Source organism: Sorex fumeus, unplaced genomic scaffold (genome assembly GCF_029834395.1).
Source record: "Sorex fumeus unplaced genomic scaffold, SorFum_2.1 ptg000007l, whole genome shotgun sequence".
Lineage (NCBI taxonomy): Eukaryota > Metazoa > Chordata > Mammalia > Eulipotyphla > Soricidae > Sorex > Sorex fumeus.
The window spans coordinates 45,798,842-45,819,178 of NW_026606064.1; the positions used below are offsets into that span (position 1 = coordinate 45,798,842).

Below are 20,337 nucleotides of genomic sequence, written 5' to 3' on the forward strand. Positions count from 1 at the left end.
GGAAAAAGGAGTTACTTAAAGTCATCCCATTAAGGCATGGGGATTGGTTGGGTACTGTATTATAATTAAAATAAAGGCCAGGGACAGATAGAGAGTATGGCACTTGCATTGCATACAGGCAACCCAGGTTTGATCTCTGATATCCCACATGTTCCTCTGAGACCTGCCAGGAGTGATCCTTGAGCGCAGGACCAGGAGTAAATCCTAAGAACTGCCTGGTGTGGTTTTAAAAAAAACCACCAAATAAATTAATTAATTAGAAACTGTTATTAACATGTATAATGTGCTGCCAGGCTTTTTAGATACTTTATCATAGGTAGTAGGCTGGAGCGATAGCACAGCAGGTAGGGCGTTCGCCTTACACGCGGCCAACATGGCCGACCCGAGTTCGATTCCTCCGCCCCTCTCGGAGAGCCCGGCAAGCTACCGAGAGTATTCGATATGCCAGACACAGTAACAACAAAGTCTCCAATGGAGACGTTACTGGGCCCGCTCGAGCAAATTGACGATCAACGGGAGGGCCTTTACCTTTACCTTTATCATAGGTAGTCAGGCAATCTTTGAGGTCAGTCTCATGATCTCTGTTTCACACATTACCAACAGTAGCTGAGTAAACTTGACTAATTTACATGTGACCATCCAGTGTAATGTCTGAGAGAAAGGATTCTAAAACCAACCAAGTGAGTCTAAATCTTAATTTCCCAAGGTTATTTCCTTACCTGTAGAATGAGGACAATGGTATTTTGCGCTTCACAAAGCTATAATGAAGATTAGATAAATTGATCTATGGAAAGCCTATAAAACTTAGGGGCTAAGGGCTGGGGAGAGGCTTGCAGGGGTGAAAGCACTTGCCTTGTCTGTGGTTATGTTTGGATCTCTGGTACCTCTTCAGGTTCCTGAGTATAGTTGGGTGGAGTCCTGACACAGAGAGGGTCCCTTTAGGTCGTAGTGGTGGCAGCTGTTTCTACCTTTTGAGCTAGCAGGGACTTAGGTTAGTTTGATGCAGCATTGTTTCCTATTATCCATGGCTTAATGAATGGAGACGTTACTGGCGCCCGCTCAAGCAAATCGATGAGTAACGGGATATCAAGTGATCAACTGATCCATGGCTTCATAAATGCAAAAGAAGTAAATGTCATTCTCACACATCTAAAAAGAGATGACAATCCTTTCTTAAAATCTAAAGAGACCACAGGTTTTTTATTCTACCGGGAATCTTTTAAATGAAGACTGGATCAGAAGTTATCATTGGACTTGTCATCACAATTAGATGTCAAGACTCTAAGTATAAACAATTGTTTTTTTCTAAGACTAGTCACAGATTGGGCCAACTATTGAAATAGTTGTTTTTCTTAATCAATACACAGACAGACAGGATTGTTGGGCCTTTTGCTGAGCATCCATGATGCCAGCTACACATCTGGATGATTCTCTGACTAGTCACAGTTCCACATAAAGCAGCTGAGGTAACATGTACTTCAGTTGAGGCAAACTCTGGAACCTGGGCAGATCACTCGATTCTGATCTTCTAGTAGTAAATACATCGTCTGTTGTTTTAGAAGTACTTGATACAAGAGGTCTTCCTCACATGGTTTCTTCCAACTAGAGATTTCAAACTTTATGGAAAATGAAATAAAAAATAAATACCTTTGCTCATCTTTTCAAAACCAAAATGGAGTGAGGGAATGTCATGGTGATAAAGAAGCAGTAAGTAGGTATTCTGGGAAACCCCAACTAGTTTCTGTAGCCTGCCACTTCTGTGATCACCAGGCTAAGCCGATTTTGTTCTTAGCACAGTGCACAAAGTTGCTCAATGAATGGATGAATGAAAAGAATATTTATGATAGTCGATATTTGAGTGTATGAAGTAAATGCCCCTATGAGGAAAAGAAAAGGAAATGACATCAGGCTTAAAGAACCAAGGATATTTGTGGGTAAAAACGATTTTTTTTCTCAATAGAGGGGGGACCTACCTAAAAAAAAATACCTGTGTTAATTGGAGAGGAATCTTATGGTGAACTGTTTAAACTCATATACATTTTCTAAAATTGCATCTAGATTTTCATGTGCCATTTTCCCTTGTAAGTTTACCTAATTAACATATTCATGTATTCTAATTTTTATAAAGTGCCAAGATTTTAATTTTCCTTTTGCTAGTGCCAGCTACCCTACACATAACACAAGTCAAGTGAATTTTTAAGATCCTGATTTCCCCTAAATTCAGCCTTTACATTCTTTAAAATGCTTCTGTTCTCCCACACAGATCTAACTAAATATATTAGAGGTATTTGACCTTTCTTTTTAAAAAAAGTTTGATGTTCTGACCATTTTCCACAAAAGATCTCTGTTCTCAAATGCTTTCTTGACTAGAATCCCTTAGTTCTTTTGAGAGCGATAAAAATCCTCTCTTAAGTCCTGCAGATGGAAGATCAAGGGCATCACAGCAGTCCACTCTGAAGTGTGATCGTCCTCCGGGAAGGCAAGCTTGATGATCAGGGTGTGCTTCATGTCCCTGGACAGACCAATTGTATCTGGACTTAGAACTCAGAAATTTTACTCTTGGCTTTGCCACGGGGTGGCTGTATTGCCTTGAATCTTAGTCTTTGATGTGAAATTTGGCCAGTTTTCCAAGGCCGGTGCACTATGAGATTTGATATCACAATGAACAATCTCAGGTGCCACTATGCAGAATGTCAGCAATGTCCCTCACCTAACTGAAGCAGCAAGCACAAGTACCTCCCACTGAGAAGAACAACCCCCACTTTGGGTCATCTTCTTATCCCCTTCAGGTTATTTAATAAAACACCACTCTCCCAGCTTTCAGCTGTATTGTATCTTCTCTGTGTATTGTTTGGGCTGGCGGGGAGGGGGGGGGTCAGTGCTTTAGCTCTGGGATTGAGGGTGCCCTAAGGCCAGTTTTGTCAAGACATATAAGCCCACATCCTTCCCACTCTAGTTCTCTGGGCACAGATACTCTATTGTATGGCTTCTTTAGCCCCTTTCCACTTTCCTTCCTAAACTCTTGCCCTCCTCTCCTTTCTCATGCCCTACTCCTTCCTCTCTCTCATCATGAGGCTTAGAAGATGGTGTACAATACAGTAGAACAGGTTTCTAAAGAAATGGTAAAAGTTTAAGTATCATTTACAAAACCTCAATTTTTCTACTAATAAGACAACAAATTGTGTACATCATGAGATTTTTGCCTTTGGAAATAAATTAGTAAAGCACACACACACACACACAGACACACACACACACCACCACCACCACACATGCACGTTTTTAAAAGTGAGGTTCTCACCATTCTTGACTGCTACAAGTACTGTTAGGCATACAGTTTTCCCCTGAGCAGACTTGGGACTCTTTTTTCTTTGTGGGCAGTGTAATAAGTTTTGATGATGTAAATATATGTGAACAAGGCCCTGTGTACAACTAGCATTGTGTAATGTAAAGTCCATCTATGCCTTCTCTCATTTTCTTTCCTAACTTACATGGATCTTGGAAATATCTACCAAATTGAAACCTGTGTAAATTGTGTATATTTGGAATCACAGCATGTCAGGGAACACAAATTACTTTCTTACTATCTACATTTTATATTTTTATGGGGAGCGGGGTTCACCTAGAGGTGCTCAGGGCCTATTCTCCTGGGGGTTCTTGAGGGATCATATGGAAATGCTGGGGATTAAATTGGGATCAGCTGTGTGCAAGGCAAGCAACTCAATCTCTATACTATCTATCTCTGTCCCTTCTTTGTTGTACTTTAGAGTACGTATGATTAATTCATATGTAATTTTATAATTCTTGTATGATTAAGGATTTTCATACTTTTGATATTTCCCTGGGAAATACACAAGCAAACTAGCTGTGATTATTTCAGGGTTTTCCCCCATTATTATAACTATTTGGTAACCATGAAACTTCCTACCTTGCAGAAGAATATGTAATTTATGAAAACCTCAACATATATAGCAGATAAAAGTCAAATTATTTTGGTTGAAGCAAGGTTCTGACTTCCTTGGCTCCCCAGATGTCTCCAATCATATGGAGACCGGGGACTTCATGTGATTTCCTATAAAAATGAACCAAGGCTTGGAGGTGAGACAGTCCCCAGTACTGCGGAGATGAAGACTCTGTTTTCATTGCTTTAACATTTGTCATCATGAGAGGTTCTAGATTATGTGTTGGTGACTAGTCGTGAAACTCAAAGAGACCTGCAGGACGCCACCACTTCACCCCAAGGGGCTGCAGTTGAATTCTCAGGAAGCCTAAAGTGAGATGGAGCTGCTTGTCCAAAATGTCTTTGAGATTAATACTTGTAGAAACATGAGAAGGATACAGGACTATGCAAAATGTCAAAGTGAAAGATCAGTGCATCAAGGTATTGGCCAACCCCTCAGAGAAACTCTGGAACATTATAGTGATCTGTGTTGAATTTAGTGACTGAATCCTTTTACCTTTACCTTCAATAGTCAGTGAATAGTCAGTGGATATGAGATTCCCCAGGATGCTTAGGATTTTGAAACTTCATAGCATAGAACGCGATCCTTATTAAATAGACTGGTTCTTTAAATAACTTTTCCTTTATGCTTCAAGTGGAATCCAGTGGATAGCTTTCATTCTCTTTCACAAAGTTTAATGATTGTTGTTTTCACCTGTAGTGAAAATAAAAGATTATATGTAGAAAGGGGCAGAGCCTGGAAAGCTGCCTGTGGCATATTTGATATTCAAAAAAACAGTAACAATAACAGGTCTCATTCCCCTGACCCTGAAAGAGCCTCCAATCATTGGGAAAGACAAGTAAGGAGAGGCTGCTAAAATCTCAGGACTGGGACGTTACTAGCACCCACGCAAGTAAATGGATGAACAACGGGATGACAGTGATACAGAGATATGTAGAAAGGTTTGGGTTTTAGGTCTTGTTCTGAAAATTATTTACTTTGTGATAAAGAGCAAGTCATATTAATTTATTGAGGTGTAATTCCTCAATTTGACTTGAGTTAAAATGAAATGCTTTAAAAACTATAAACAGATATTTAAGGTACACGTAAATAGTGAAGTTCTGATTTGTTCTGTCCTGTTCCTTTAACCTTCTATCCATCTATCATCCATCATGCATTATCAATCTGTTGGTTGATTCACTCATTAGTACAAGATTCCTAACTTTTATTTACTTTCATTGTGTGTGTGTGGGGGGGCGGTGTTGGAACTGGAATTGGCTGCATGCAAGGCAAGCACTTGAATCCCTGTACTACCACTTTGGGCCCTACTTTCCTAACTTTTAATCTCTCATTTCTTGAAACTTAATAAAAACAAGTAAATGAGAGATGTTGTTTTCTGATCATTTTAGTGGTCCTTCCTCAGGAGAGCTGAGGAAGCTCTGCTGCTGCTTCCTCCAGTCCTTTTCTGGTCAGAACATCTCTTTGTCACCACTGATCCCAAGCATGACACCTTTATGTCATGTTTCAAACACATCAGTTTATTTAAAAAAAAACTTTGCAATATTGCACATTATTCTAGATTTACCTTCCTGGTACTTTCTTTGCCTTCTGTCTTATTAATTGCTTTTTAAGTTTAGTTCATGCAATTATTGCTCTTTTCATTCTCCAATAAGTTTTACATCTATACCAATAATCTTGGCTTAGAGATAATCTTATGGTTTATTTATCTGTTTAACGCACATTTATTGAGTGCTACCTTTGTATCTAGAATTTCTGAATATATAATCATAATTTGTAAATCATTTAGTTTACATAGGACAGCTTACCTTCTTGCAATTTCATGTAATAGCGGAGAAATAGAGTGATCAATAAATAACTGCAACGAGATAATACAATTTAGGAGCAATGGGTGTATGGGGATATAGCACAAAGTGGTGATGCAGGATTTGATCCCTGACACTGCATAGTCCCCTGAACACTGTGTGAGCAGCCCCCCAAGTACTGAGCCCAATAGGAGTAGCCACCAAACCAAAACACAGAAAAAGTGTAATTGGGACCATGACTTAGACATGGGCAAGTTAGAAAGTCTTCCAAGAGGATGAGACTTTGAGCTTGGTTTCTTGTTTGTCTGTTTGGGGTTTTATGTCACACCCAGTGGTGCTTGGTGTGTACTCCTGACTCCTGGTGGTTCTCAATGGACTACATAAGTACCAGGGACTAAACTTGGGTGGGCTGTGTGCAAGGAAACACCCTCTCCACTGTACTGTATCTCTGGCATCCTCTGGGAATTGGTTTTAAGGAATGTGTTGCTGGGAGTGGGGGTGGGGGATGCACATTCCAGACAAAGGAAACAGCATATGTTATATCAGTACTAAGAAAAGTGTGACATGTCGACAAAGTGGCAAGTTATTCTTTATCATAATGCTCTGTTTGTTTTTTTTTATTTTTTTATTTTTTTAAATTTTTATTAGTGAGACACCATGAGGTACAGTTGTAAACTTACAAATTTTGATGCTTGGGTTTCAATTATACAATGATCAAATACCCATCCCTCCACCAGTGCCCATTTCCCACCACCACGGATCCCAGTATCCTTCCCACCTCCCACTCCCCATCCCACCCTGCCTCTGTGGCAGGGCATACCCTTTTGTTCTCGTTCTCCTTTTGGGTGCTGTGGTTTGCAAAAGAGGCATTGAGTGGCAATCATGTTTGGTCTATAGTCTACTTTCAGCATGCTTCTCCCATCCTGGGAGGATCCTCCCAACACCCTTTATTTGGTGCTCCCTTCTCTATCTGAGCTCCCTTTCCCCCTGGCCTCCAAGCCATGGAGCAAAATTCCTGGTACTAATCTTGGCCACTCTTGGGTGTTAGTCTCCTATTTTGTTACTTTATGTTCCCCAGATGAATGCAATCTTTCTGTGTCTATCCCTCTCTTTCTGGCTCTCCATGCACCACTGTATTCACTTTTTTTAAATTATTGTTTTGTTCCCACACCCCCTTCATAATACCTGTGTTCTTATTTTTTTTCTCACTTCATTTAAATTTTCATTTATCCACTCACTCAACACTAATGAAGAAATGAAAATTTTTATTTTCCTTTTGGATCACACCAGTGATGTACAGGTGTTACCCTTGGCTCATGCACTCAGGAGTTACTCCTTCCTGGCGGTGTGCAGGGGACCAGATGGGATGCTAGGAATTAAACCCAGGTTGGTCGTGTGCAAGCAAAGTGCCCTACCTGCTGTGCTATTTCGCCAGCCCCTGAAACTTTATTTTTTTAAAAAAAATATTATTTATTTATTTATGTGTTTATTTATGTATGTATGTTTGGGGATCACACCTGGTGGTGCTCAGGGCTTACTCCTGACTCTGCACTCTGAGATCATTCCTGGCAATATTGAAGGGACCATATGAAGTGCTAGGGATTAATCCCGGGTCAGCCTTGTGCACAGTAAGTTCCCCACCCAGTGTACTTTCTTTCCAGTCCTAGAAATGAGTCCTGAAAAACAGTAAAAAAAAAATTAGCCTGAGTCAAAAAAAATCATCTATGTAGCTGGGTTAAATATACAGTTAAAATTTTGACTCCTCTGGGCTCAATCAAAGGAGCATAGGAGTCACATATTTCACATGCCAACACTGGGTATTTCTAATGGGATGACACACTGAGAAATTTCTTGCATGGAGACAGGAGGACCTTAGAGAACATTCAGGGATTGGCTAGAGTGGTCCTGTGTTGTGGACCATTCTGTTTGCCTCCTGGATGCATTCTCAGTGCCTCTCTCGCGTTTACAGTGAAAGAGTGCACAGCTCCTCTCTCACTGTAACTTCTTCCTCACAGGCCTCCACTGGCCCCTGTGCTGTTCCTGAGCCCCCCCTTCTCTCTGCATGACCTGTTCTCTGCTCCACACTGCCTCTCCCTCCCTCAGGCATACTCTGTGCCTTGCCTTCATCACAATAGAGGGGGCAAAGTTGACAGTCACATTCAACATCCTCATCTGACTTCTCATCCCTCTGCTCTTGGGGGCTACTTTCCTGAGGTAGGGAAAAACAAAAAAACAGGAGTCCCCCCACCCCGAAAATGGGTAGACCAGTGTCTGGAAATTGCGTTTTAGGCAAAATCTCTGCTCCTCCGATATTCACTTCCATCACTGATGCATTTGAATAGTTCTAAGACATGTAAAATGTGATCCCAGACAGTCTCACTGAAATATATGCGCATAGTATTCTGGGGTGGGGGGGGAGGTAGGCGGGGGCTGGGCTGTGCCGGTGGTATCTATTTATCTACAAGTGTTTACTTGCAGAGACACAGGCAAATACAGAACCTTGGTTGCTTTGGCTTTGTCTGTGCTAAATGTGTATATGGATGTGTGTAATTAAAGATTTTAAACACTTGATTTTGATAGTCTGTTTTGCAGCTGCTGTTCTCAGAAAATTCCTAAGCTACTATGGGTTAATGGGAGTTGTAGCAAGTGTTTCTCTCTGCTGGTCTCTTTTAGAAAAGCGCCTCTTCTCTCTCTCTCTCTCTCTCTCTCTCTCTCTCTCTCTCTCTCTCTCTCTCTCTCTCTCTCTCTCTCTCCCTCCTCCCCTTCCTCTCCCTCCCTCCCCTCCCTCCCTGACTGCTCTGCTTTTTCCTCCCTCCCTCTGAGATAGCAGACAAGAGAGAGAAACTGGTTCAGCTTCCTCTGAGAAGCATGCTTGCCTGTGAGAGCGGATTGGCAGGAGCCTTTGAGTTCCTCTTCCACGGATGCTGTGTTCTTGGAGGGAAATGCAATGTTGGAGCTGGGGCTGAGCTGCACGAGGAAGGTTGCTGGGAGCTCAGGAAGGTCAGGATCAAGGTTTAGCCCAAGGTTGGAATCACAGGAATGTTTTACTGGGCTCTGCTCTGAGAATTCCCAGACCCCCATGGATTTTAGAATTTCCCAGCCTTTTCTCCTTCACCTTCGCACTCTCTTACTTCCTCCTGAGATGGCCCCAGATCTTCAAGAGACCTTGGAGAGAAGCTATTTATTAACAGATGTGAAGAAATGGATTCTGCACTTGATTATTTAGCCATGATTTGTCACTGATGATGGACTGGAAAGCGGTGTAAGTAACAGTTAAATGTGTTCCGCTAGTTAGATGTCTGTCGTAGTTGCCTTACTATTATTATTTTTCTTGAACTTTTTACTGAATTTCCTTTTGAGAAAATTGGAAATATAATCTAAGAAGTATTCCAAAGAAGTTAGGAGGGTCCAGGTAACAGAAGCTTTCTTCTGCTATTGGCTTGCAGAAAGCGTCTGGGATGAGACACACAAACCACTGACATCAGCGGAGCTCCACGCATCCCCCAGAGGATGCGATTAAAATGGGAAATAAATGAACCAGTTTTGAACTGACAATCATTGCTATGATCAGACTTATTCGGAGTTGCTAAAATATTTGACATGGGCTCATTTTAGAATCAAAGGCAGAATTGAAATGTGTTCTCTTTTCAGCATCATAAAAATGAAGTGAACCTATAGCTTTCAAAACAACTTCCTTTTTTTTTCTGGCTCTATTAATGTGAGGTTTGAGATTTTGCTAATATTGCCTGCTTTGCCCTTCAATTTCTTCCCTTGAGATGGTCAGTTCCCCAAGGTAGAGTAGAGTATCTGGTTACCTAGGGTACAGGACACAGACAAGGTAAAAGCTAATCATTACTAGTCCTTCGAGTGAGAAAGTTTTGCTATTTTTCCATGCCAGGGCTTGATTTAGCTCTAAAATTTCTTCACTCTTCAGTGGAGTGTTAGGGGAGGGAGTAGGAGGGTGGGGAGTGTGTGTGAGGGGGAGCAGAACCAACAAGGAAGTTGAAGACCAAAATCATTTTATTTCACAGGAGCAATTTCACACAACAACTCTTTCTCAAAGATTAGACATGGAAATGAAAGACTGTGATTTTTCTTTTATTTGAAATTTGAAATAAGGTTAATTTTGTATAGAAAGGGTAACTTAAGGGTTTTACATTAAATTGGAAAATGGTATTTTTAGGGAGACTTAAAGAAGATAGATTAAATCACTGAGGGAAGGACCTAAAAATAGAATGGTTTGTTAGATGAGCAGATGAAACTTTTTGTTTCTAGAGTGTGCAATAGTGTTAGTAAAAATGTCTGGTTTTTCAACCATGCTTAGATTTGGAAGTGGAGTTTCTTTTTTAAAAAATTTTTTTACAAATTGAATCACAGTAAGATACACAGTTACAAAGTTGTTTATGATTGAGTTTCAGTCATATAATGTTCCAACACCCATCCCTTCACCAGTGTACCCACCACCAATGAACCGTTTCCCTCCCTCACCCCCCCCCCCCCCCCCGTCCCATGGCAGGTATCTCTCTCTCTCTCTCTCTCTCTCTCTCTCTCTCTCTCTCTCTCTCTCTCTCTCTCTCTCTCCTCCCCCCTCCCCCAATGAACTTTTCTGAGTAATCTTTGCCTTTATCACACCCTGGGCAAAAATTGCCTTTCGCTCTGCCCTTTCCCGTGCCTGTCACCCATCCCCCACCCAGCCTTCCCTCTCAGACTTGGAACATCATGAAAGACCCTTCTAAAGATTCCCTTTAATAATGCCCTGCCCAGTTCCGGACAGAAGGAGGAGTACTGTAATGTAACCCGCAGTGCAGCCAAATTTGGAATTGAATGAGCTCAGCCGAGTCCTAAATATTAAATCAGTTTTGTGAGCTATTGAATGAGATCATATCTTACAAACCTGACCCAAAGCATACCTAACTTTATTGATTAACATTTCACATCATCCAAGGCTTTAGCATTCAGCACCTCAGGGGACCGGCTTAAAATCAGTGAAAGCCTCCAACTCTTCTTGGATGCCTGCTGGTCAAATATACCTAGAGCCACGCCTTTTTATATATGTCCTTTGTTATCAAGGGACATCTGTGACAGAAAACACATGTTGGTCACATCACGTGAGCGTCTGCACATGAAGGGCTTGTAATACAAGGGGAAGTGCTTTCACTCTTAAACAGTTTCATTTTGTTTGAGTTTCTTGTTATATGGATTCTGTCGAACAAGCCCATCTGGAAGAGGTTTGGGAAAAGTACAGTAAAACATACAGAGAAAAGAAAAATCATTAAAAATGAAAAGAAAGATTAGAAACAAAAATTCTCTTGTCCAAATGCCAGTTATCTTCATTCTGAATTCCCAGCTAAAGCAGTTATGGTTTGCAGCCTCCCTGGGTTCATGGAGATTGAGATTTGTTGTATAGTGCTCTTGCATTTTGCGCACAGAAGGCATATTTCTCCAGGAATAAATGGAGAGCCAAGAAAAGCAATTTTTTGAGGTTCTGTTCGCTTGAAACAGAGTAAGCAGAGCAGGCGGCTCTCTTCTCTCCAGCGTTTCTCTCTCTTTCCAGTCCAGGCTTCACTGAAGTGAAGCCCTTGGTGCCCTGATGAACACTTTCCAATCCCCCAGGAATCTCCTGGATGTCCTCTTCTGGAAAGAGATTAGCTCACTGTCATGGGCAGAGTTTTCATAGGGGGTGAAGTGTGCTTTTTTTAGCGGTGAATGAGCAGAGGGGCCAGATATGCTGATCACTGCAAACAGTTTTTTTTGAAAGAGACAGCTGATTGGCATCAGGAAAATTGCTGAGCAATTAAAAACCAAAAACCAAAAACTGGAGCCCAGGTGAGAGAAAGAGCGGTCGAGTGTCTCAGAGGAGTTTGAGGCGAAGTTCTATTAAACGCGCAGAAGGTCTAAATTGATAACGCCAGATGGTTAAGATAGTCTTAAACTGATCAATACCTTACAGATGGAACGAAGCTTTCATTTTGGCCTAATGTTCTGCTGGAAAGCTTTATTCACGATAAACTGCCAGTTCTCTCACTTTGCTCAGCTCTCCCTGCCATGATAGTATGTTCTCTCTGTCTGGATATACATCTTCCGTAGCAACTGGCTCGAGCCTAAAAGTTGGGAGCTGAAGGAAGGTTTGAAGGGTTCGGGGAGATCCTTCAAAGGGCTGGAAAGCATGCGTCCATGCACAGGACCCCAAGATTGATCCCTGACACTTGCATGGTCCCCCAAGCACGTGTATATAGCCCTGGAGCACCCGACCCTCCCCCAGTAACTCCAGGGTAACTGACAATCCCCTTCCACTGCTGGCCCCAACTAACATTATCCCATGGGCCAAATCATTGACTCATCTAGCCTGATTGGCTGATTATCACCAGGAGCACTTCAGGAATCCCCCACTCCCACTCCAACCCCAGCACTGCTTGGGAAATGCCCCCACAATCCACCTCCAAAAAAGTGAAAACAGAAATGTTTTAAAACAGTGTCCTTGGGGGCCGAGTACTAGTACAACAGGTAGAGCAGAGAGGATGTTTGTTTTTTTGTGGCCAACCCCGCTTGAATGCCTGGCACCCACCATGATCCCCGAAGCCTGCCAGGATGCCAGGAATGATCCTGAGCACAGAGACAGGAGTAAGCCCTGAGCACTGCCAAAAACCAAACGAACCTCTCTCACCCTCGCAAAAAGTCATCATGTTCTCTTCAGTTCTTCAGCTCTCAAAAGAAAGCTTCTGTTGGGCTTATCCTCACTTTTCTTACTAAACACATTAGCCTCTTCTAGTTTGTGCCTCTTATCTGAACCCCGAGGCCTCTGTTTCCTATCTGTCCAGCTACTCAGGCGGTGAATGCCATTCCTCCTGCATTCAAGTATAAGGCAGGGAAGGCTCAAGTCCCTGGTGAGTTTGGTTGCAGAACCTTGCCTTGTCGAATCGCACACCTGTTCACAGCCTCATCTCCCTGCCTCGCTCCCCTGGAGAGACTGCAGGAGAGAAATAACTCTTCAGAAAATGTAAAGAAAGCAAACCTGTGAGGAAAAGGGCTCTGCTGTCTTTGTTTATTTGTTTTGTTTTTGTTTGGTTTTAGTTTGTTTTGCTTTGGCAAAGGGCCACATCTGGCGGTACTCAGAGCTTACTCCTGGCTCTGTGCTCGGGGATAACTCCTGCTGGGCTCCAGGGACCATATGGGTGCCAGGGGTCAAACCTGGGTCAGTCACATAAAAACAAATGTCCTACCTGCTCTACCACTGTATTGTCACTCCATCCAACTTAGGATTATATGTCATACCAGAGATGGAACAAAGACTTGGCCACCTGCAAGGCCAACAAGCATCTTAACCCTTATACTATTACTCTGGCCCTGTGAGTGGAGGAAGGTTTGCTTCTCTCAGACATTTTTCCTTGTGTTCTAAGAGTCACTGGAATATCTACTCTTGGATCACTTTGTTTGTTTGTTTGTTTTGGGCACTACACCCTGCAGTGCTCAGGGCTCACTCCTGGCAGGGCTTGGAACCACATGTATTGCTGGGGATTGAACCCTCTTTTGCAGCTTGCCAGGCAAATGCCCTACCCTCTATATTACCTTCTGGCCCCTCTTCTAAAGTCCACAGACCCAGTAACTAGAAGCATACTTGAGCTTTTCCTTCACCTATAAATTCCTTAGTTTCCTTAAGCCTATATTTTGTGCACCAATAAAATGTCTTGTAACACCCTGATCTGAGCTCGCTGGGTTTAGGAAGAATTGAATGAGAATGCGTGCCCTCCTGTCTTGTCCTAGATGCAGGCCCTGCCATCTTCTATCAGTGGCTGACTTGGCAGTCAGACCCTTTCAACAGAGACTCCAGAATGGTGAGAAGCCTGAGGTAACTCACTGTCAACCTCACTGTGTGAGTGGAAGGAGTCATAAGTGCGGAGACAGGACCTGAGTGAGGGTTTCAACACTGATAGCACCACCTGTGAGACCTGCCGAAAGTTGCCCACCCCTTCTGGTACCTCGGTACTTCGGATCTGACTTCATTTCTTCTTGGGAGTGGTTCCTCCCTCCTTTCCACAACTCAGGCCCCTCCCTCGTTCTGCTCTCAGCTCACTCCTTTTGTTTCATGAACCTTCCCTAATTCCAGGTTTCCTGCCCAGATTGCAGGATTTGCTTCCTCTTGCTAGACTAGAACCACCTTGATGGTGCCACCCACCAGATACTAAAATTCGTAAATTTAAGTGAAACAAAATTAATTTGGCAGCAGTGGGTGTGTGTGGGGGCTGTGGTTAGCTTCCTTTCAATACCAGTAACACTGTCTGTAGCACTGTCCTCCCGTTGTTCATCTATTTTGTCAAGCGGGCACCAGTAATGTCTCCATTGGGAGACTTGTTGTTACTGTTTATGGCATATCGAATATGCCACAGGGAGCTTGCCAGGCTTTGCCATGCAGGTTGGATACTCTTGGTAGCTTGCCAGGCTCTCCAAGAGGTATGGAGGAATCAAACCCGGGTTGGCCACATGCAAGGCAAATGCCCTACCTGCTGTGCTATCTCTCCAGCCCAACAATACCAGAACCAGGACCTATTTTTTGTCATCTGTGCAGGAGAGGCTGTAGATGGGCCAGAGGTTCTGAGACTGGAAACTTGGGAGCATCTAAGGGCATCTGAACTTTTTGTTCCAAAGTGAGAGATTAGACTGACCTCTCAGGGATGGATTGTTCCTAGCCTGGCTTGATCCAGAGTAGGAATGGGAGTTTGCAGATTCTTGCCTGGGAGGATGAAGCAAGGAAGAAGCTGGTTCTCAAAGCATGGGTGGGGCAGAGAAAGAGACCCCAGGCAGAGAAAACGCTCATTGTCTGGACCCCAGGAAGGCAGCAGGCCAAGGAAAGAGGAAGAAGCTTGAGGTCTGACAGGCCTGGGCCTGAGTTCCGGCCTCCTCTGCAGGGCTTTACTGCATTTCCCCCGTCGCTCACACAAAGGCCTTGTTTTCCATAGCAGTGCCTGGACTCTGGTCCATAAGGAAACACACACTTCCTTGATACTCGATCTGTTTTCCTTCAGAAAAATGCTCTTTGTAGCTGAAACAAGAATGCATGTTTGACAGAAATCGTCATTCCCGGTGGCCGGTCCTGAAGCAGAGGCGCACCATAGCCAGAAGGGCCGTGAGGTCACATCCCTGCGTGTGCTTTGTTAATAGGAGCCTGGCGGGACTGGGTGCATTAATGCTGCACACGCCTGTGGAAAACCTCTCGGCAGCCGCCTCCGCTATTAGTGCCCCAACGCTGCGCATCTATTAGCCCCTCTCCAGGTCCGGCCCAGGAGTGGCCAAGGCTCATTTTTCACTTTGCTTTGACCCTCAGATGTCTCCACAAATGAGCCACCTGCTGTAGCTTGGTGTGGGGGGTGGAGATGCAGGGGGAGGTAATGAGCCTGGGAGGCCTTTGGAGAGCTATTGGCTGCTCTGAGGGGAAATTGAGGAATCCTGCAGCCCCGCAAATCTGAGATGTCAGCTCATAAATATGTAAGCTCCTTGCTTAGGTAATAAGCTGCTTGACAGCCCGAACTGTCACTTGTACATTCTCTTCAGCTGAACACGGAGTTCCAGTTGCCAGACTGTCCCTAGACACTGTGGACTAAAAGCTGGGGGAGGGGAGGGGGCTAAGCTGATGGCTCTTAAAACTCTCAGGTCACTCTCTTGAGCTGTTTCTTCCCATCACCATACCCCATTGGGGGACTTTCTTGAATTTTTGCTGACCAAGCGTTGGCCAAATAAATAAAATAAAAAATTTGCATGGCACTTGGGGTGGGAAAATAAGTTGAATGTGACTTTCTCAATAGAAACAGGAAAAGTGTGTGGCTTTGGGCAATTATTACTAGATCTGTATACATTTTGATCTCTATTGTGTTATATTCAAAACTCTGTGGATAGCTTATATAAAAATAAAATCATCAACTCAATGCTTTGACTAGATATCTAATTTGAATGTATAGATGTGTAGATTCAATTGAGGTAAAGAGCAGATATGTGGGAGACACTATTTACTGAGCTCCTAATAGTTATAAACATTTGGGAAAGTGGGGGGGGGGCGGGATTCACAGTGAATTTGGGAGAGAAGTGGTTAAGGTATAAATTAATTATACCATGACAGCCACAAAGAAGCCCCATTGGCAAAAAAAGCTGTCAGAACACGTGGAGAAGACTAAAGTCTTCTTTAGATGATGGGGAAGAGGGGCTTGTGTTGCCCTTGGGTCTACTAGGCAGAGAAGGCAATGTTTGGGGAAGTAGGATGTTGTAGATAGTGGGATTGGCCTATGTTTATTTACAGAAGCATGAAAGTGCATGGGTGTCATCTGAATGTGTTCATTTTTATGACTATTCAAACTATTTCACAGTTTCTCAAAATAGGCAATGATTAGACACAGCCAATAAGTAGGATGTTATAATGATAAATAAATATCAGATTCAAAATCATACTACATTTTCACAGCTGATTGGAAAAAGGAGGTCATAGTTTAAGCAGTAGTGGTAGTCCTACCCTATCTTTAGAACCTCAGTTCTTTAACCAGGTAGGAAGATAGGCTACTTGTAATTCATATATTATCTATATATTTCTAAAAATAATTACACGAAAAGACAGAACCTTTTAAGAGAGAGAACATAAAGTGTATATGTAATTTGAATTCACTTGAAAAGTCAGAAGTCACCGAGAAACTATAATAAAAGCATAGGATTTTATGACACTTTTCAGATAATTTTGTCTTTCTATAGTTACATAAAACACTTTGCCTGTCAGCATTCTATAAACAGGTTACTTTATTAAGGTGCACTCCCAAAATTTATAATAGTAGAAAAAATACCAGTGAGACTTTTAAAACATCGCAGAAAGGTAGAATAATGTTTTGGACTCTTTTAGTTATAGGTCAGAGAATCATAGTGATTACAGAAGCAGTAGCATTTACGAGCTAGAAGTATTGTTAGAAATCATGTCTTGTGTTGATTATGAAGATTTGCATTCTCTTAAATGTGCTGAGTCTTGGGAGAGGAGGAATGAGAGTTCATGAGAACCACCATATTTACACAATCATTTCTGTATCCATTTATGCATTTATTATTTTCTTTGTTCAACAACTTTTCTTTGCCCATGTTACACTTAGGATAAATATCTCTGGCTATACCCTCCAGGGTATACAACTTGTAAGGAGATAAAACATGCATTAAAAGAATATAAAGGAGAAGTTATTTTTAACGTAAATTGATTTAAAATATATTGTGATTTTAAAATACAATGAATTTTGATACGATTAAGTGTAAAAAATGGAAGTCAGTTTTTCTAGTAAATGGATGTGAATGAAATAGAGAATAGTGCCATTAAATAGAGAATTTGCCTTATTAACTCAGATATGCACATCACATTTGTTTTATTTCCTTCTTGCCACCACCGTATTTTTTTTCTCTTAAAAGTTTTGAATATTCAGCAAGAGAAAACGTTAGATACAGTGAAATGTGTGGCTTAATCCTTGTTTTCATTCTGGAAAAAAATGCATAACATAATTAAATTGAATTGTTGAATTGTCATTTGTTTATACACTAATAAGAACATACTTCTCAAGTACAAGAATATTTTTCATTTAATTGCATAGCAAATAAATCTAATTTTGAAAATTATCTAATTTTTAAGAAAATAATTATCAGTTCACAATAAATGAGAGCAGGATCTAAAGAAAGCTCTCCCTTATTGAGAACGACCCCAGGAATTGCCAAGGAACTATGAACTTGGAGCCCCCTCTGGAGGAAAGATGCAAACCCTCCCCTACTAATCTGACAACAAATGATTTCTTCTCTAAAGGTCAGAAATGGAAAAAATTTCTCTAATCAAATTGACTTTTGGAATTAACCTTATGATACAAAGTCTACAGCCTGTAACTCATAGAGAGACCAAGGAAAATATTTGCTTCAAAAGTCAACTTCACAAACGTCTCATCTCCAAAGGCTTGGTAAAACAAATATTTGACATGTGCTAATAATGATGTGGAAAATAATTGCAATAAATATGATGATTATATTCATTTTATGAGCATAATAGCCTGAAAGGTCCTATAGCACAAAATATTTTATAGATGACCATCATTTAAGAAGTCAGCAAAACTTAAAACAATAAAATTCATTCATTCATTTATTCAACAAGTATTTTTTGAGTACCTACAGGGTGCCAGACACCAATCTCAGGAATAGATAAAACAAATAAAAGCCCTTGATTTTGAGCATAGATTCTAAGCATCAACTTTGGCCTTAGCTTTCTGGTAAGGAATATTATAGGATGAATGAGAGTGTGGGTGTGGAAGCCCTAAAGACATTGGTAAGTCTGGGTACTCTCAGATGAGACTATGCCAAATTCTTTACACAGTTATAAATAGAATATTATTTTGGCCACCCTGTAAAAGAAGAAGTTCCATCTTCCCTGCAGAGGATGAAGAGACTCAATAAAACTTTTAGGCTTGATTTGGAAGATATTACAATACTACTTCCAAGTAAACCCCAAAGTACAATGTTTTAGAATCATTGGGCTGGAGGAATTCTTAAATACGTTGCCTCAAGTTAGACCCATGCTTCTAGATTCTTCTGTTGATGTGCACACATGAAGACCTCAGGGCTGGTTCTATCAGGAAGACCTACAGCGCTATCTTCCAATTCAGCCAGACTTTCTTATTCAGTGTCAATGATTTCAGCCATCTGTCTATCCATTCGCCAATTCATCCTGGCAGCCAGCCACCCTCTTGTCCATCTATCTGTCCTACATTTGTGCAGTGTTCACAATGGGCCAGGCAATGCTGGGAACACAATTGTAGGACACAGTGGCTTCTGCCTTTATGGAATTTTCAGTCCTCATAGGAATACACAAATCTAATCACGAACAAATGTAAGAAGCAATATAGCAAATTACACTTTGGGTTTATTCCTCATCTTGAGTAGGGACCACATTGGCAAAAGCCTGGCCGGAGACATGACTATCAGGATCTATCAGCTTTTGTGTAACAAAGACAACTTATTCCTAATACACTAAGGAAAGTAACCTACGCCCAATTTAAATTATGGGCAAGTTTACACTAAACTGTTAGTTTGCATAATACGACATTTTGGTTTCACATGTTTTTATTTTGCACATGTGCTCTCTCAGTGCCACCGGTATATTGTCTATAGTGTTTTGATTAGGGTGTCCCTACCCCTGGTCATTCTGGCATGAGGATACATTCTCAGTGGAACATAAGTAAGTAAATTGTCTCCATCACACTAAGGTTGTAGACCCATAGTTTACAGAAAAATCCAGCTACAGCTGGTGATTTTCAGACCAAAGGAATTGTGCTAATAGGGATTTTCCTGACATCTGATATAAAGCTGGATACTTCCCTACAGAGGATAAAGAGACTCAATAAAACCTTTGGGTTTGATTTGGAAGATATTAAAATACTACTTCCAAATAAATCCCAAAGTACAATGTTTTAGAATCATTGGGCTAGAAGACCCCAATTTACCGGCTAAGATTGAGGATGTCCTTTTTTGTTAACTGACATTTCTCAACTATAATTAAGACTCACAGACAACAACAGAACCAAAACTCATATTCCAGATGCCCGGGAACTTGATACACATAATTATTGAACCTATTGGGACAGTGATGTGTTCTCATAGTGACTGTTCAGAGTTGCCTCAGAAACATTAAAGAAATATCTTCTTCCTTTTTAGTTATTTGAATTTTAAAGTGTTTATGGGAAAGAATCTCTAAAATATTAAATATATACATTTTATTTTAACAGTAGCAAGCAAATGCTTATAAGGTATTCGTTATAGATCAGGAACTTGTCTAATATATATGTATATATATGTGTATGTATATCTATCTATCTATCTATATCTATCTTTATATCTATCTATATATATAAATACACATACAACTGCATAAGGTAATCATCCTTACACTGGTGTTACAGATGAGAAAAGTGTGGCATAGTAAAGTTACAGAACTTGTAAAATCACAGAACTGTGAGTGACAGAAAGATGATTCAAGCCCAGACAGTTTGGCACCAAAGACTATACTCTTTTTTTTTTCCCTTAAATTTTTATTAGTGAAACACCATGAGGTACAGTTGTAGACTTACAAATTTTTGTGCTTGGGTTTCAGTTATACAATGATCGAATACCCATCCCTCCACCAGTGCCTATTCTCCACCACCACTAGTCCCAGTATCCCTCCCACCCCCCTTTCCCCCATCCCCCATCCCACCCTACCACTGTGGAAGGGCATTCCCTTTTGTTATCGCTCTCCTTTTGAGTGCTGTGGTTTGCAAAAGAGATATTGAGTGGCAATCTTGTTCGGACTATAGTCTACTCTCATCACGCATTTCCCATCCTGAGAGGAACCTCCCAACACCCTTTATTTGGTGCTCCCTTCTCTATCTGAGCTGCCTTTTCCCCTAGCATGTGCGGCTCTCCTCAAAGCCATGGAGTAATCCGCCTGGTACTTATCTTGGCTATTCTTGGGTGTTAGTCTCCTATTTTGTTACTTTATGTTCCCCAGATGAATGCAATCTTTCTATGTCTGTCCCTCTCTTTCTGAA

At 41.5% G+C, this 20,337-nt stretch overlaps 1 protein-coding gene across 2 annotated transcripts in view; it reads left to right on the forward strand.

Moving 5' to 3' along the window:
- KIF26B (kinesin family member 26B) overlaps positions 1-20,337 on the forward strand; it is a 510,214-nt gene that overhangs the window by 322,369 nt on the left and 167,508 nt on the right. Inside the window, exon 1 of one of the 2 annotated variants that reach the window (XM_056136924.1) lies at positions 8,657-9,026. The exons of the other annotated variant lie outside the window; for it this stretch is intronic. Within the exon in view, the coding sequence (XP_055992899.1) occupies positions 9,007-9,026 (20 nt within the window). The 5' untranslated portion in view covers positions 8,657-9,006. Of the gene's footprint in view, positions 1-8,656; positions 9,027-20,337 lie in introns of those variants that run through there. 2 annotated transcript variants of the gene reach the window in all.